The 19,742-nt window shown below is 39.2% G+C and overlaps 1 protein-coding gene across 1 annotated transcript; it reads right to left on the bottom strand.

Moving 5' to 3' along the window:
* Positions 1-6,645: 6,645 nt before the first annotated feature.
* LOC117440296 (SNW domain-containing protein 1-like) lies at positions 6,646-19,225 on the bottom strand. Its single transcript, XM_034076599.2, is given in 16 exon segments — positions 6,646-6,821; positions 6,824-6,855; positions 6,857-6,928; positions 9,681-9,844; positions 10,424-10,541; positions 14,260-14,362; positions 15,037-15,178; positions 15,896-16,012; positions 16,207-16,272; positions 16,398-16,467; positions 16,741-16,845; positions 17,306-17,412; positions 17,707-17,802; positions 18,202-18,363; positions 18,523-18,676; positions 19,174-19,225. Coding segments are annotated over 16 exon segments (1,611 nt in total). The 5' UTR covers positions 19,188-19,225; the 3' UTR covers positions 6,646-6,732.
* Positions 19,226-19,742: the final 517 nt, after the last annotated feature.

The raw sequence follows: 19,742 nt of genomic DNA, 5'->3' as shown, positions 1-19,742 counted from the left end.
GCTCTGAGTGCTAAGAGCTAACGGCTGATGTTGGTTTTGTGTTTCACATTGAAGATGACGTCACGGCTCCGCAGCATGAAGTGAGCCTGGCCTACCAAGGCCTAACTATACCGTAGTTATAGTCCCCCCCCCCGCCTGAAACGCCTCCATTGGTCTCCTTGGTTTACTTCTGTAACAAATTGACATCACTATGAAACACTACAATTCTATTGGCTAGCGCTCCAACACATTGTACATGAGAGGCTAAGGGGCGGGACATCTCTAAGCGGTTGACCAATCACCACAGAGTAGGCCAGCTAACCAATCAGGCCACTGGTTTCAGACAGAGGGTGAAAAGAGGTGCTGCCGCACAGGCAGTATGAGACTAATATAGAGCTTTTTGAACATTAAAGCATGGAGACATGTCGCAGTGGAGGCATAAAATACAATGAACCTGATAACGAGCATAATTTGTCCACTTAATAGCAAATCTACGCCCAGGGCCACCACAGCATCTTACTCCGCAAATGCACATGACTTTGTGCCTGAACCGTTACATTTACTCATATAAACTGTAACTGCCACTATTCCCGCTAACATTGATTCCTCAATTGGTCTGTTGACTGTTTTCGTGCCTAATATTAACAATCTATGAATGAGGCTATCTAGCTGTATTTGATTCACCAACATAATATCCCTTTTGAGGAAAACATCATAATTACTGTGTCCTGACAATGGTGACATGTCACAGCTGATGTTCTCACTGTATCGCTCAAATGACATGAGGACTTGCTATTCACTGAAGATGCATTACCGCTCTCTGTTGCAATTTCCCTGCTTGATGTCATCTAATGAAATCATCAGGAGAATCAATCTCTCCTCCTATTCCCCCGGCAGCCTATTAAGACCTGGCGCTGCCTGCCAGAGAGGAAGTCTAGGCAAGCAGCCATTCTTCATACTTCAGTGGCGTCTCAATGTGGTGGATAACAAATGATGGAATCTCAATAGTACAATAGTCACCATGTAAATGAGTATACATGAGCGTTCTTATTGCTAGGAATTACGCTCATGCCACAAACACAACAAGTGCAAGTCACATCCCAACCAAAAAGCCACTCTTCTGCCAAGTTTCTGATAATTCCTCAAATCATGTTTTAAACAATCATGTAAGAACGAAGTGTCAATCACTGCTTGTAACACTGCAAATGGCAAGTTAGATGGATAGTCCCCTGTCCCATGGGCCCAAAGTGGCAGTGCCCCCCCTACAAAATAAAAAAAAAAAACATTAAACGGCTACAAGAAATGCAAAGTGCAAGTCTCATGTCATATTGTTAATATTAATTAATATGAGACTGTATAAATGGCATTTTTATTTGGCTCGACTATGTTTCAAAACACAGATCCTAACCATGGTTCACCTGTCGCATCTCTATTATGTCCCCGCTGTTGCCCTATCGTCCTTTTATGTTAGTGGTTACCTAAAAGTTAAACACATTATGTTAAAATACCACCGCACATAGCAATTGCAGAGACAACATTGGGTACAAATACAGGCAAAACATTGACAAACGGACACACTATGGCCGGTATCTCATTTCTGGGATTTCCCCTCCTATCAGGAGCTTTTGATAAAATTCTGATAAAATAATTGGTTGTGCTTTTACAGCGCCATCGCTTCCACAGAATTTGTTTATGTATTTATTGTCAAAGCATTTAATGTATTCATTGCTATCGGGATGAAGAGCATTCCATGGAATATAACAAAAAGTGTTTCTGAAGTGAATTACCTACCCCACCTTTAACCACAGACCTTATTTCAGGCATCTGAAAATCAGTCAACTTTGAGGCCAGGGAACCGGAAGTTTTAAAATGCTAACTAATTTCCGGGTTTTAGGACTCATTCCTTCACCACTCTATGGACTACTTTCTTCCATCATCAACATTAATCACTTTTTCCAACTTAACTAACGCGTTTCCATTCAAACTTCACTCTTTCTAGCCCAGCCTTCCCCTCAGATGAAGACATTGGCCTAGACGTCAATCAGTTCACGTCACAGCAGATCCCAGAGCGGTCCACGTGCACTCCCACCATGCCTGGGCGGGCCCTGCCACCGGTGGGCTGCTTTCTGACTGACACAACCATTAGAGATTGTTTCACCTGTCTAAATCTTTCCAGGATAATAGATTATCTGCAGAGGGAGCTACTGACGAGAGGGCGGATTCTGCAATCTGAGATTCAGGTGAGGCAGAAAGGATGGACAGATTGACAGGCAGACCGTTTTCCAGTGAGCAGTAGACTCTGTCCGACTCTAGACCCTGGGTGTTACGAAGAGTGAGTCCTGGCCTAAATATGTACAGATGAGGAACTAATGATAAGTCTCTCTGAGTGACAGAGGAGAGACAGGCTGCTCATGTGTGTGCTGCTAATGGTGGATGTCACTTTGACAGATTCACTTTACAAACTCTGAGGCTTTGCACACAATATTCACACTATAAATCCACAATAAGAATTAGAGTGCCAGTGCATACATAAATAACAACATATTAAGCTTATGACTAGGCCTAAAGGGAATCTGCTGATTGCAATAGCACACATGTTCTGAAACATGCATATAAATCATTTATATATTACGTGTTAAAGCTGCATTAATTAATTTATCTTAAGGGCTGGAGAACGAACTGTAAACAACTTTGACATTATTACATTTTAAATGGACAGAATTTTTTAGATGCTTTCTTCAAACATACCGGACTCAATTGACAAATAGTGATTTAACTAGTAGAACAGGGGGTTGTTTTTCTACTGCTGCCTTTTTTGTTAATTCTGTGTTACAAAGGGTCGTATCGAGTTAAAAAAAAGTCAAAAATAACACAAAGTAACCAACTGAGGCAGCAGTAGAAAGATGATTGTCTTCTGAAACGGTGACATTTCTTTTTTTGCTAAAGGAGTCTACTTGCTTTATATAATAATAATAATAATAATAATAATAATAATAATAATACATTTTATTTTTAGGCGCCTTTCATGACACCCAAGGACACCGTACGATTTGTTAAAAAAATAAAATAATAAATAAATAAAAATAACCAAAAAATTAAAAACGCTAATAGGCAACAGAACATGATAAAAACACAAACAGGAATATTGGTAACATACGTGAATATCGGCACGGCAGAGTATAATGGGGGAGATTTTCACCATGGCTGTAACTAGGAGAGAGTTCATAAATGTAACCCTGCCCTTAAAACCAAAACAATGAGCTTAAAGATGCTAAAATGCTAGGTAGAGATGAGGGAAACTACACAGTCATATTATAATTAGTGGTTGACTCGTTCCCATGAGGGACCACTTCTACATTAGTTATTTGATCCAATGTGTGACAAACTGTGTGAAGATTAGTGCAGCTTTAGCTCCATTTGACTTTTCTTTAAAAACCAAGGATGCCCTATCATAATTAGAGACACCAAAACGTTGCTTCTGACAGCTAATAGATCCCGTATTTTCCAAAAACATATATGTTAATTGTCTTGTTGCTAATTTAGACATTTAAATTTATTGTACCTTTTCTCAATATGGATACGTTTTTTGAAAAACAATGATCATGTATTATTTTATTGTGAAATAACCCAAGCAATTTGGACTCTATATTTTCAACATTAAAGATATTATTAGTAGGCCTATCTATGATGCTCCAGATGATGGCGCTCTTGAATATTATTATATATATATCAAATGCAATTGTTTTCACTGTGCCTCCTAGAACTGGATTCTCTACCTAAATCATTGTTTTTTTTTGCTTAATAAACTATTAAACAACAAAAAAGTAATACGCTTTTGGGAAATCATGGAACTTATTCCCTAAAACCTCTCACTCAATATGTTCATATCTGTATGTAGGCCTACTCTTATTTGTTATTATGTAATTCTCATGTTATGCTCTTCACATCACTTATATCTGTTCTGTATGTGCTGGTATTGCTTAATTTTTTCGGCCTATAAGAACTAAGACATTTTCTAACTTGTCATTCTGTCTTTCTATTCCTAAAATGACTCATCTCTTTATGTGGATGGAGAATTATTGTGCCTTGTTTTGTCCCTGGCAGTGCAGAGATGCAGCCATTGTTTTCCATGGTGTGGGTGTGTTTCTTCAACAACACAAAAAGCCTTCCTCTGTTGCAGCCTTCAATAACGGAAGAAAAGAGCAAATCTCACAGAGGGAGATAAGATCTCTCTGTGGCCGCCATCATGGACAGGTCAACAGCAGCAGAGGGGACATTTATCACCAGACATATTGCTTTGCAGCAGCTGAAAGGGAGGAAGGAGGGGGGTAAATATCACAAATAACATCAGAGAAAACAAACGAAGCAATTCTCGTCAAGTCCAAAGAGTGCAGAGATGCTCGGCAACAACTCAATATAGTTTATTATTTCTGGGTTTGTGACCTTGTGGAGCACAGATAAGAAGTGATCCATCATGGCCTCCTCTGCGACCTGAGGATTCCATTATGGCCCAACACAATACGCCCAGCGTTTACTACCAACAGCACACAAAAGCCATGCCAGGGAACCAATTTCCTCTTTCCCTCCATGAATAAGAATCTCATTGATCTTCCTCTGTGCACATGTATAAAGGCAGACAGGAGTGGGAGACCTATTATCAAGCTGTCCTCCAAACAATGGTCCGAGCACACATGCAGGCTGAAGGGGATCTTACAGAGCTGAATGGAAACAATTAATTGTGTTGACTTGGAAAATGTTTGTGTATTGAAAAGGACTTTATTTATGTTCATAAATGTGCCTTCAAAACCCAGTCATTATATTCCCCTCATGAGTCATTGACGCTAAGCTGGTACATGTCAGATGGATTTCTTCACACTGACACTCATATCCCCCGCTGTCCTTAAATCACCCTCACACTGGCAGCAGCGGTCCATCCTTCATTCAACACTTATTTATGCTCAGGGGTAGGATCAAAGGCAGAATAATAAGACGTGGGAATAAAACACTGAAATGTGAGAAAGGATCATGTTAAATGGGCCTATAGTTTTATTAATTTATTAGCTGATCAACATCAGATTCCAAATATCATCCGTGTTTTTTATATTGTGAACTGTATTTAAATTATGTGCGGGTATGTATGCATGTTGGTATGGATGTGTCTATATGTGTATAGATATGTTTTCGCTTTAATTATGTGGAAATGCACTGCGAGGATTGCTTTTTTAAATGTCGTTGTACCTGGTGCGATGACAAAGGAATTCTATTCTATTCATATTCTTTTGGATTCTCGTAAAGACATCTTACCTTTTTTAATGTACAACTAAATTCCTCTTATCGTGTTTATGTATGCATCATTATACACAAAAAACGAATTCCTTGAATGTGTAAACCTATAGATAATAAAACCAGAAGTTGAGGGCCACTAAACTCTCCAATGAAATCCCATTGAGATATAAGAAAGCAAAGGCGGCCAAAGTTTGAAAATAAAAGAGACATAACTTCAACATTTGCCAAGTTCCTTTTAAATACCCCAATATAACTATTTTATTTGGTCTGCATTTTTTTGGGGTTATTGTTTCATCCGTCACTTCTTTGGCTATATTTGTTCTGATGATGGTAAAAAGACCAGCAACAAAACATACCATGCGAGTCCAGGGCACTAATTCACACGGCCATAACTGCAAACACTGCCCATGGAGGAAAAACATAAATCACTGCATATAACAAGTGTCTGCGCCCTATTCAGGGCATGAGTGAGAGTTGGCGCGGTGCAGAGATTTGTGAGGGTGCCGGGCCGTGTAATGCTGCGTTGATTACTTTCCAAAGCCAGGGAAAATAAAACTGTCAGACTGCATGAATCATAATTAATTGTAATTAATGGAACCAGTTTTGTTCTAATCATCGTATAAATCACGGAGCCCATTTCTGGTACAAAAAAAAAGTCACTGCTCACACTTTGTAATAGATGGCTTCTCCAAATACATTTTGGGCATTTAATCATCTATGTAAATAGGATGCATTACTCTGGGAGTGATTAAAATAATGGAAATCTACTACGAGAAAACTATAACAATTACACAACTAATGGACTTCCCACTATGTTGTAAAAGTTTAGATTGGGCAGCTCTGAAAAAGCTGACTGGGGAAAAGCATCATTTTTTAATTAGTAAATAACAATCAAAAGTGTTTACCTCGACAAGAAACAACGAAGAGGAGGATACCAGAAATACACTATAAGACATTTATTCCATTGGTAGTCATTTACAAGAATTATAAAGCAGGTTTGCTTCACACCTTACAGATAAGTTTATAATGCTGTACATATCTGCCATCAAATAAAACTCACAAATACACCATGGTTTAAATAAAACACAGCGGACAAAAAAAGAGGGGGAATGTAGGGGAAAATAATATGAACATGTTCTGTTTGAGTAACTAATACAGATATAAAAAAAGAAATCGAAACATTTCCAGGGCAAAATACAACGTCCATATTTGTAATTAGCTGCACTTGCGCTTTACCCAAGTCAAATCAAGCATGACTCAGCATTTACAGAATGGGGCAACAAATGTGGGGAGAAAGGAGGGGGAAAAAGCAAATATATCTGCCTTGTTTCACACTGAAATAAAACCAAAATGTGACAGATCATTCCTGATAGAATTGAGCTTATTAAAACCCCTCTCAGCCTTTGAGAGGGTGCAGACGACCTCCCTATCCTCATCATGCTAGCAGCTTCCCTTCGTGGAGCACTCTCACTCCTTCCTGCGCTTCTTGTCATGGTAGTCGTCCTTCGAGCGGCTGCTGCTGCTGTTGGACGGCCTCTTGGAGCCGCCGTGATGCTGGCCTCCTCCAAGAACTTGTCCAGACCGAAGGATCCTCCTCAACTGAACGGGGCCATCCCGCTTCTGCCCGTGGTCGGCACCGGAGAACTCTTTGTCTGGAACAAACCTGAGATGAAAAAGAAGAAAACGTAATTAGTTTAAAAGATATGTTTAGTTTCTTTCCAAAAGAAACGTTTTGGTTGTGTTTTTTTACAGTTTGTAAACTTAAGGCGAGACACTACAGGTGAATAGGGTAATGTTTTTAACTTAAAAGACATTAGCTAGAAATGTCTCCAGTTAATTACTTACATTAAGATAATTGTTTTTTGTAATACAAGTTTTATGAAATACCATGTTTAAATATGCAAATGAGCCATCATCTCATTAAATATGCGCATATTTTAACACATTTCAGGTACACAAATCTGAACATTGGATAAAGCCAGGTTCAAAATTCGTTTTTACAGAAGAGATTTTGGATATCTCTTTTAATCACTCCATAAATCAGAAAATACTGCCAACAGCCGTAAAATATACATTTTCGCCATGCTTTTAGGTATACAATAATTCAGGTAAGTGCTACTGAAGTGGACATTTCTCACTCAGAATATGAGAAACTAAATTTGAGAAAACGACCTTTAAAGATTGCTGTGTGGCGCTACCTAAACCCTCCTGTTCTTTGGATGACAGCTTGCACATCGACGCAACTCCGTGAAGGTATTTCATGTTCGGGATCATTTGTTTTTTGTATAACCTTGCTTTGTGCAAGTGACAATTGTTGTCGTCTTCTCTGTGAACGTTTTTTTTCCGCTGTTCTTTTGCCATTTTGAGATTTCAATTTCTAGCGGAAAGCAAAACGAGGAAGTGTTTTAGCACACCACGTGACGCATCTGAACGAATCACGTTGTCAGAAATTGACACCAGCCAATGAGATTGAGTTTTTTTGGTTTAAGACCCCTTTGTGCTTTCACGATTGGTTGCTGATACCAAGGAAACTACCATATTTGGATCTGATGAGATTGTGCAAGAGCGACACAGCTTTCCAACGATATCTCTGATTACATGGTGCACACAGCGGTCGCGGTACTTTATGTTACGTTAGAATGCTAACTTTTGGTGAATTTAGGAGAAATCTACAGACTCAAATAGACAAACTATAGTAAAAAATAAACACCTAAATGTGTATTTTGTACGTTTTCCTTCCAAAAGCCTGAAAGAAAACATGTTATGGAATCAAAATAGCAAAAAATCTCAAAATTGACCAGTGCATGAAAAACGATGTTTTTGCCTGTTTTTGCCAACTTCTTTTGGGCTTGTTTTTTTTTCTTTTGCAATGTAAGAAAACTGCTAGCAAGTTGCTACAAGATATAGAGTTGACGCAAGTGAGATATTTTTGGATGCGGACCTTGAAGTATTCCATGCTTGGGCTCTCTCAACAAAAAAGATGTTCCCATTGGATATGTTGGAAAGAGTAAGCTCTGGGTCAAACACACACTTAAGGAACAGACGGATGCCGTTTTGTTTCGCAGCACGATCTCTAGATTTTAGCACCACTTTTATAATTTTGGAAGCGTAAATGCAATTGCCATAAAACTAACGTTGGGCTATAAACCAAGTACATTTCGGTCATGATTTCACATCATCACCGCTAAGCTAAAGGCGGCTAAAGTTCAGTGTGATGACGCTCAATAGTCTTACTTAGACAATTGTTAGCATCTGCTGTCAACTTGTTAGCCACTGCTGTTATGACACAAGGAAGCTTCAGAAATTCAAAACTTGGTAAATGACTGACCAAAAAACGGTTGACTTCCAAGGCGAGTGAACTGAATTGCTCAAATGCTAGGTCATTTCAGTCTTTTATGACTCATTCCTAGGGCACTCTTTCAGCACTGGGTCTAAAATATCTTATTATTCCAAAGAACATATGTTTGCATGTCTCAGGGAATTTTCTTCAATCAAAGATTTCCGATGTTTTGCTGAGTGGTGTGACTCTCTGCAGCCGGCCAGACATTCCTAGAGGACAGTGACAAGCTGGGGACTGAACATATGGGACAGGCTCTGCTCGGCTAGTGGTGTGTGGCGCTGCTGCCGCCCCAGGGGGAGACCTCCTGCTGGGACATCATGTGCATGCTTCTCTCGTGCCTCGGAATCAAGCCAGAAGGCCCCCAAAATTATTCAGGCTTTTATTGGGTGTATAATTGAGAAAGTTAAAACTTCAGCAGTGAAGCAGCAGTGTCCTACAAGTATTTGGGAAGCAGTACGGTTAAGTAAAAATAATTACTTTTAGGGAATATTTATCAATATTTTAAAGTAAAGTTTTTCATCATATTTTATTTTTTTAATCTCTCTGTAGGATTATTTGGCTGATGCACTGGGATCATCAGCATCAACACATGGCCAGTTAAGCTAGTTATATTATTAATGCAAGCAAGTTAGATGAATAGGGGACATTGCCCCATGGTTCATTTGACCCTATCATGCAGGGAGGATAGTGATAGTTTACATAACTTTACATGTGAGTTACATAACTTTACATGTGAGTTACATAACTTTACATGTGAGTTATTAAGCGTTTAGGTGCTCAGTTACACCTATCATTGTCACGACATCAAGCATAGTTTTAAAGGATCGCACTACATTTGATCTAACAAGTAATATTGCAAAAGGTTTGGAAACAAATTAAAATGCAAACACTTAAGTGCATACTTACAGATTAAACATATTCATGTTTTCATTTGTTGGCATTTTAACATCTTTGACATTTTCCACTGCTATCCATACAGTTGTTTACGTGTCATAATTATGATACTACTGACATTTCCGAGTACATGTATAACATGTTATTAAAGATATAGTGGAAACAGAGTGATGTACAGTACCTGTTGCTGTTCATGAGTGTGTCGAAGTCATCTGTGTATGCGTCCTTGTCTATGTTCTTGCTGGGCCGGTAGATGTTGGAAGCCATATCTCTGCCGCCGCGGAACGGCTGGTCGTACACGTTGTAAGACTCATCCTCGCCGCCGGCAAAACCACTGTCCATACCCTAAGAGAGAGAGAGAGTGGATAATAAGGTACAGTTAGTTCTAGATAAATTGCAAAACAAGGTAATGGCTCAAACTTTTTAAGGTGATCTCTTAACATTCATTTGTTTTCTTTTGTGCTGAAAAAGAAAAAAAATGAATGATCATAATGCGTTTCTTCCTTGTATTGAGTATCAAATTACTCAGTTTAGCATTATTTACATTATATACATTTGGAAGAAAAAAAAGTTATCTTTCAAGGTTGTTCTGCGACTGAGGCTTTAAATTCCAGAAAAACTCTGGAGACTTTGCCACTTCAACCCAACACTTTTAAAAAAGGACAACGAACCCACCAAATCGATGACGCAAACATGATCATGTATGACATTTAAGTAATAAACAAATCGAAAATCTTTAACTGAAAACAATATTGAATATATAACTCTTTCCCCAAAATCCACAAAAAATAATCCAACTCAGAAATGTCCACTACTGGTTTTCTTTCTCAAACAACAGCAATAAAGAATAGTCCACAACATGTTGATATTTGTGTCCAGTCAACACAAATCATAACTGTATGAAGGCATGTTTGATATGCTCACCTTGCTCTGGTTGAAGAGCCGCTGGTCGTACTGAGCCTCGCTGGCGGAGCGGGGGTTGGGCACGCCCAGAGCGATGAGCTCGCTGATGTCCCTGTCCTGGTCTCTCTGCAGCTTCGACCTGCGACACAGAAAAATGGCAGACACTTAGCAAAGATTCATGGAAAAAAATAATGACATTACACTGGGCCTTTCTCATTTCACTAATTTCCCCTCCTCGACTCCTCCGGAAATTAATTTCAGCGCGCCATTTTGAAGGACATCTCATTTCTCTAAATGCACTTCGAGGACCGAGGATCGAGCATCGAGGAGGCTCTCTGGAGGAGCTATAACCGAGGATACACTGATGGTTCCTCCACAGCTCCTTCGCGGATGCATTTCCCGGGAACAGAGATGTTTCAAAGAGTCGTGACGCACGGCCGGACTTATCTCAGTCAATGACAGCTCTGCATGCATCCCCTGGATATTATTTTATTAACTGCTTTCATTGCAACGCAATGTTTCCAGTAAGAACAGCTGTGAGGTCCGTGCAGAAAGCAGAGCAGTGTGTATAATATATATCACTTAGTATAAAAGGCCTACTCTCTGTATTTGCTTTAGTTTAATAGATATCTACAAAGAGTCGATATTTGTCTAAAACCATTTAGTGCTTCACATAATAAAATACACAACAGCTGTATCCTGATATATATTATATGCTGTAGGAGCTGTAGGTGCGTGTGGTACAGTGTGTAGGTGCGTGTGGTACAGTGTGTAGGTGTCTTTAATACTTGTAAATAAAACGTTTGGCCCGTAATTTCATTTCCTCATTGTAGCGACCAGGGGGGGGGGGGGGGGATATATCCAGTCTCTAATAGTGTTATGCTGTGAGTGCTCTCGTACTTGTTTGATTCTGAAATTGTATATATTTATATATATTTGTGTGTGTGTGTGTGTGTGTGTGTCCCGCATCTGTAGCCTGTTATTGTCCCATTATACCGCACTGTGAATGAATTAAAAGTAAATATATTGTCGTCATGAACACATCTGTCCATCAGACAGAGGGCTGCTGTGCCTCCTGTCATCATTAATGGACGTCTCTTTAAAATGACCACTCAGAGGAGAGGAGTTCTCATTTCTCTAACCGCCTGCTGCTTCCCCTCCTCTCTCCTCGGTTCCCCTCCTCGACTCCTTCGCTCGCATCTCCTGTGGGTGGGACTAAGACACGAGGATAGGAGTCGAGGAGGGGAGTTAGAGAAATGAGAAAGGGCCACTGACATAAAAACATAAGGGAATTCTAGAAAAAATGCTATGTTTAGTACTGTGGCATGAAACCCCTAAACCCCTAATAGACCGCAGTGTTGCATGGATTTTATATTGATACATGCCTGAAATATCGATGTATGCCTATGGGTATAACTTCTTAAATCATATTTCTGGAAAACTTCAAGGATTTTGTCTTTAAATCTTAAATCGAGGATGAAATGCTGTACGTCGTTAAAAAGGTTGGAGTGACTTTAATGTCTTTCAGCCAGCGTCATCTTAAAGCCAAAGGTAATTTTTAGATCACAAGGTTTCTGCTCGCAATGCAATGCAATGCTGCAATGGTGATTTTAATGAGCACTCCTCTGAATTCCACTTCCCTCATTCCTGCGGGGAACCACCATTCCATCAACTGACAACCGGGCAGTGAGAACACACTCACACAAACACACACACACACACACACACACGCTGGTCCTGCATACACAATCAAACATGGACTACTGTCAGAGTGCTCTGTTGGATCTTGCTGCGTGTGTTCGGTATAACACTGCTGGCCCTGCTGGTATGTTAGGGCTGTCCCGAATACCATTTTTCGGACTACCGGATATTCGGTAGTAATCAGCAGCGAATATTCGGCCCGCGCGTGTATTTTGGTGTATTCATGGCATTAATTTTGTTATTCTACAGCAGGGGTGCCCAACCTTTTTTGAACCGAGAGCTACTTTTAAAGTTGCCAGTCTGCCGAGATCTACCAGTCCAAATAGAGAGGCGTAGCCATTACTGACAGCCTACTACCAGGTGAATACACACTGACCTTTGTACGATGAATACTTCATAAAATACTGCAGATCCTTTATCTTACCTCTTTCTAATCTACACACATACAAGTATTTAACTGAAGTTACACAACAGTGTTGTTGATACAGAGTTGGAGTTTATTCACACGTCACTACAGTGGGTAATGTTTTCAAGAAACATTGAACAGTGCTGCCACATATGACACAGGGAAAAAAGAAAAGACCTTTCTTTGCCATTATATAAAAATAGTGTTGCTACAAAAGTATAAATTAGGCTTACTAATAAGACAACTCAGATCTGAAGCTACACAGGAATCTGCAGCCAAAGTGCAATAAAAAAGACAAAATTAATAGAATCAAACCCTTTTTTTGTTGCATTTTAGTAGAGTATAAAAGAAATGCCTTTAAAATAGGATGCAAGCAACACTAGTTTCTTAACCTGAGTTGATAATAGACTATAATCAATTTAAGTTTGCATTCTTATACCATTTTGTACAATAATTATAATGAATAAGTTCAAACAAACTTACAGCTGATTAATAACGGTATCTAACTTGAGTTTTTATTATATCAAAAACCTGTTGAAATGCTACTGTTATTTTTACTGTCCCCAAAAAGCGCGTCGGCAGCCTCCAGGAATGCTTCTTTCACAACTTCGCCGTCTTTGAAAGACTTCATGTGTTTCGCAAGAACGTGACTGACACGATAAGATGCTATGGTAGCAGCCTTGCTCTTGTTGTTGGGCCTGGTGAAAATGGACTGCTGTGCATTTAGCTGTCCTTTCAGGCCCCTCCCCTTTTGGGAGCGTAACGCAGAATTAGGAGGGAATTCCGTCTCGTAGCGTTTGTGCACTGTTTTGAAATGCCGCTCCTAAATTACCCTTCTTCGATAAAGCCACGCTCGCATTGCAGATGAGACAGATGGACTTTGAATTGGAATAGATACAAAAATAATCATCCTCCCACTCGGAGTGAAAATTATATATTTTGGGCTTTTTTGCTTCTGCCATAATTGCGGTCTTGTGTGTGTGCAGACTGTCACTCCAGTTGATACGGACAACGTCAGCTAACTAGTGCACTGCCCACCAGCCACGCCCCGACACATGGGGTCACGCCGGCCAATCACAAAGCTTTGATGCGTTCAAGTGCATTATTCTGGCACAGGAAGATTATGTTATAGGACATTTTCGATAAAACAGAATATTGTTGTTCTATTTTTAGACACATCTCGCGATCGACTGGGAATCTCCCCGCGATCGACCGGTGGATCGCGATCGACTGGTTGGGCATCCCTGTTCTACAGTATTGTTGTTTTATAGTTATTAACCCAATTTGTGTTCTTTGAAATTGAAAAGGATATTGCATTGTGTTTGTTACTTTCGTTGCAGTTGTATATGTCTTAAGTGTAATTTGGCTTGGATTCCTATTTATGGACATGCTTTTATTTTGAAGGAGAGGTAGCGCTGTTGACAGGAAGTTTTTGCTGCTATGGAAACAACGTGACGGATATTAACGGAGAAAAGTAATATCTACATATAAAGACGGAGAAAGTAAACGATAACGATTATGGTTAAGTGTTAGCTCCCCCCGAACAAGCTCTTACGTTGATATTGGAGATTTCAATAAATTCAATATGGAAAAAAAAACGGGGGGAAAACAAACAAAACGAATATCTGAATAACGAAATTGAAACCCGAATAGTACTCCAACGAACGAATATTCGGGTACAGCCCTAGTGTGTGTGTGTGTATACTGAGAGATGGAGGAGGGGGGTGTGTTTAAAGTGCGTGTCCAGCACCTCTTATCAGGAGCGGCCCTGGAAATGTTCCTGTCGTGCTGTCTCTCTTTCCTTCTGTCGTGGCGGATCTCGTCACGCTCCCTGACCTCACTGTCCTCGCCACCTGCTGCGTGAGATGGAGGGGGCATGGATAGAATGAGGGAGAAAAGGGCGCAAGGAAAAGAGAAAAAATACCACATGAGAGAAGTGGGAGACAGATGATGTGATGTACGAAAAGAAAGGTGGATAGATGAGGAACAGTGCAAGTGATGTGAGGGATAATTGGGGGGAAAGATAGTGATTGAAGAAATAGGAAGCAAGGGAGGGAGAGAAATGGGAAAGAGTCAGTGGACAGTTAACATGAAAGACAAAAACAACGCTGATTTATTACAGTTATAGGAATTTTTTTAAACGGGCGCAAAATACAAATATGAACCATAAGCCTTAGCATTATTAAGGCCCCTTTAACACATTTAATGTTAGACTTCGATAGGATGTGACATATCCAAACCGTCCTTCAAAATGCATGCACACAAACAGGTCATGCAACATGGATTTCTCTTCTGGAAATCCATGTGAATGATCAGCAGGGAAGCAGAAACATCATTTCACAGCTTGCTGGTCCTGTCAACACCGGCAGGGTGAAAAATGCTGCCATCACTTATGCGCCTCGTGTTCCAGATTTGGAAAACGGACAACGGCACTGACAGCACAGTCTGCTCCACTAACTCAGAAAACCACCCGGAAAATAAGGAACGGAGAACATTTTTTTCTAGGTTCCTCGTCTTTAGGACTCACCTTTGTCCCCGTGACTTTTGATCCCCGCCCTGCGGTCTCGAGCCATTTGGGCCAGTTCCCTGAGTTTCTCCTCCTTCTTTTCCTTCTCCTTCTGGGCCATCTTCTTCTCCACCTGGGCTCTCATCTCCACTGCTTCTCTGGCCTATGGAAACAGTCAGCATTTCATGGTCATTCAATGATCGAAAACGTTTTTTAAATTAGTTTTAGACAATCAGACTCTTAAACTCAATTTCCTGGCACTTAGCGACTTATGTTTGTATAAATATATTTATTTAATCTTTTTATGGGACATTTTTACTTTAAATTCCCATGTTTATGTCATATTTTATCTCAACTTTTTCTTGCACATTCTTACTTCTTTTGTTTGTATAAATATTTAATTATTTTTATTGGAATTTTTATATTTTACTTATTTCATGTAGTATCCTGAATTGGATTCTTATGTTTATTTAATATCATTACATTCTTATTTGTTTCATCTTTAATTGAAGTCTTAGTTCTTATGTTTATATAAATACTAAATTTGTACTTTTTTTTATCTTTGAATTTGTACTTTGAAATCTTATGTTTATATAAATATTTTATTTCATATTTTTATTGCACATTCTTACATTTTATGTTAATATAAATATTTCAACCGTTTTGTTTTATTTCATCTTGTATTGGAAATGTTTACCTTAAATACTGCCGTTTTATTTTATTTTTTGGTATTGTTATTGCATTGTATTCTTACTTCTTATGTTATTTAAAAAAAAAATGTATTTAACTTATTGAATTTTATTATAAAATGGAAAGACTTTCACAAAAACATTTTTACCTAGGGCAAATAAAGTATTTCTGAACCACAAATCAATGGTACCTTTCTGTCGGCGATGTAGAGCGCCTCAGCCAGCTTAGCAAAGTTTTCGTTGATATGAACCGTCTGCAGCCCCCTGCCATCAGCAGCCAGACGTTTGTCAAGAGGAATGGTGTAGCCCTGAAAGATATTAAGCATACAGAGATGAGAAAAAGGCAGTGAGACGATTGAACTGGAATCACAACGAGAGCATCTGGAGTCCAAATAATCTAATATTTATGTAATGTGTCAAATATTAAACAAACAAGCCTGGAAAACAAAATACCTTCTTGCCATACACAAAAACATCAAATGTAATCCTGGTGATTCCCTACCTTAGCGTTCTTCCAGTTGGAGATACATGGAGGAATCTTCCACTCCTGCTGCTCCTTGACTGTCATCTAAGCAGAGGAAGAGAAACCATCAAACATACAGACTTTTAAAAAATGAAAATAAATTCAGTTGGATTTTTGTAGTGTGAAAGTAGTAAGAAGCAGAATGTTTTTGCTATTTCAGATGGCTGTACCTTTCTGCTTGGGGAGTGCATGACAGGGGCAGGGGGGGAAGGAGGTCCTCTGGGAATCTTCTTGTTGATCCTGAAACATACAATTATTTCCATCAATGTTCATGTCAACGCTTTATTTCTTTTAATCAAAAACAATAACTTTAAAACCAAACTGTTTTACAGTAAAATAGTTGTTAAGAAGTCTATGAGGCTATTTCTTAAATTTGGCAGTGTATCTCTGGGCATTCGAGGGGTTGCTGTGTCAAATGTGGTGCAATTTAGACACATGAAAGATGTATCATTTATACACGATAAGTCGGGAGTGGCGTCTTTCTCTTCCTTTACAGGTGCCTGTGTTACTTACTTGAAACGTGGAGGTTCCATTGGATCTTTCTGCATCTCCACCATGCGGATCACCCTCTGTTTGGCCCCTGAGTTGAAAGCCACTCCCTGCTGGGATGGGGTGTATCTGGAGGAGAGAACGAGAGGAAAAATGTGTCACCAAACCAACTATTTACATCACCCAAATAAGGGAGATAAAGACAATAATTGTAATCCATTTAACAGTATACACAATCTAAAATATACTTTGCGAAGCTAAAGGAATGTTGCAACCAACCGGTGGCAAAACACAACATGAAATGGGACAAATCAAGCTCTAAGTGGGATTATGTTGAACAATTCATATGTTCTGCATGTTGTGTTTTGTCATGTCTTTTTCTATATATTTTGTTGTGTGAGCTGCTATTGTTATAACCAGACTACCTTGTTGATGTGTACATCTTGCCTTTACACATAAATATTAAAAGTAGGTACTTCTTAAGTGTCTGTATCACCACTTCACCTTCATTCCCACACAATATCAAAGTAGCATTATACGAAAGCAGAGTCATACAAGTTTCCCACTTTCTCTAATGACTCATACATACCTGATGTACTGTGCGGGGGCCTGTTTGTCTGCAGCTCTTACAGGCATGGCAGCAGCAATCTTTTGAGACACCTGCTTATCCAGAGCCATGCGGGTCTTCTCCGTCAGCTACAAACAACCACCATGTTTAGATTCTGACTACAACTCAAATTCCAAGTCAAGCGACTTATAAATGTTTGAAAAATGAATCAATTTCTGATTAATTGTCAATAGCATTTTTGATCACATAGAATGAACTTCATTTTCACAGTCACCAACGGAGAATATCAAAATCGACTGACTTCTTCGGGCTAATAGTTTAAAGAATGTTTTATTTTATTTAGTTAATTCAATCTAGAGTCCCAACTATAACTTCATCTGTTATTTAATGTTTCGATTCATACACATTGCAACATGGCTTACCTCTTTTACAGCCTCCTCATCAGGCTTCTGCAGTTCTGGAGTATCCTCATGCAGAACTTCCTTTGGAAGAAGGTCTGTGTACTTACTGAAGATAACCTGCAAAAATAATGACGAGAAATGCTTTTTTTTTTTTTTTTAACTAGCGTGAAAAGGAAAATGGGATTCTTTTTGTGATAATGTTGTTTTTCTTCATAGTCTGCCGAGTGTGTGTTCTGTAAATGAAAGACTTGCTTTTATCTTTTATTTTGTCTTGAAATAATTAACTGGTAATAAAACAACCAACTCACTAATAAGGGTTGTATTATGACTTAGATCTGTGAGTGTCTAATATATTACATTCCATTTATACATTGTGTGCAGTTGTATCTCATCCTAAAGAATCCACACATTATCATACTGATCTATCTTTCCATCACTTGACAGAATTAGATCACACTCTTAATATAATCTTGATATTTTTCAAGTTGCGCATGGATACATATTTGACATGTATACCTTATCCTTGCCCTGTCCTGCTCTGGCGATGGCGTCATATTTGATCTTTCCTTCTGCATCCACCTGCACCGCCAGGGCGTTGGATGTCTTCTTCTTCCGACCCATCTCCAGAGGAAACTGGGCCACGTGGATCTCTGGGAAAGATCCTCCATCTCCAAAGTCCTACAGAAACAAAACAGTTACAGCATAAGTTAGAAGATGGACTTGGTGTTGATAACCTTGGGACATCAGACAATAAATTACCCCCCAGTTATCAGACAATAACAGTTTTATCATATTTGAGATAACCATGTATGTATTGATTAAATTAACATTATATACCTCAAGTGAACGAGGCACCAAGCCTTTTCTGTGCCCATAAGGAGGGGGCTCTCTGCGGGACGAGACCAGGGCAGTGGAGTAGCACTTCTGGGCCCGAAGCTTCTCCTCTGCCTCCAACTGGTCCTGAGACAGCTGGGTCGGCGCCGGTAAAAAGCTGGAAACAAAGTAAAACATGAGTAAGTCTCATTGTTTGTACAGTACATTTGGTGATGTAACGTTAAGCCCTAGCTAGCGTTAGCCGACAGTGGCTCAAAGTAACGTCGCCTTTACTTTAAAAACTGCAAACCAGCTAGCTAACAGTCGGTTTATGCTACACGCATAACACGTTAACAGTTCTAGGCACACACCCGAAGCATAAAGCGAGCACACGAATGGTAAACAGTTAATACAAGTGTGTTGTTGACCATGGATGTGTGCTGCTAAGCTAACTAGCTAATGCCAAATGTTCACCTCACGAGATAGCATTTCGGCTAGCTAGCATTAGCTGGTCCCGTTAGCTTTGATTATAAACAACGAACCGATAGCGGGCAAAGCAAAAAGATACACGTGAAACATTAAAGCAGATCTTTACATCGGATTCTACAAAGTTGAAACGATGAATGATATAATTTCGTGATATAAAAACACAAAAGGCCCCGTCGCGTTACTCACCTCGCTAGAGACATTTTCCCCTTTCTTCCTTAGCAATGGACTGAGCATGCGCAGTGGCATACTAACATTATCATTAGATTGTGCTCTGCCTTTTTTGTGAGTCTATTTGTTTTCTTAATGTTTTTACTTCCCTATTGTTTAAAATGTTTCGTATTAAATGTTGTTTTATTTTTTTTACGTCATATAAAACTATATTAAATTAATGTTAATGTTAAACATGCCAAAAAAGCTTAGTAAGAGAGAATATATCCCAATAAAGTATGGTGTTAGGGCCACCCTCAGTTTGTAAATAATTCAAAAGTAATTTGGAGGTGTTTTATCAGTTTCAAACAAATATCTTTCAGAGACTGGATATCCCCAAAAATCTGAGGATGTTTTTTAGAGCAGTTAGTAATTATTATTTCATTATTCTGGATTTTGATGAGTTAGTGGATAGTTCTTGCAGAAACTGCAGAAAAACAAATGTCTGTTTTACATTTAGACATCTCACACTGTAACTGTGTGTCTGCGGCTGCCAATACCTGCTGCAAACATTTGTCAGGCTCTACTACAGATTATTAATACTTGTG

Source organism: Pseudochaenichthys georgianus, chromosome 24 (assembly GCF_902827115.2).
Source record: "Pseudochaenichthys georgianus chromosome 24, fPseGeo1.2, whole genome shotgun sequence".
Lineage (NCBI taxonomy): Eukaryota > Metazoa > Chordata > Actinopteri > Perciformes > Channichthyidae > Pseudochaenichthys > Pseudochaenichthys georgianus.
This window is presented reverse-complemented; position numbering and strand designations above follow the sequence as displayed.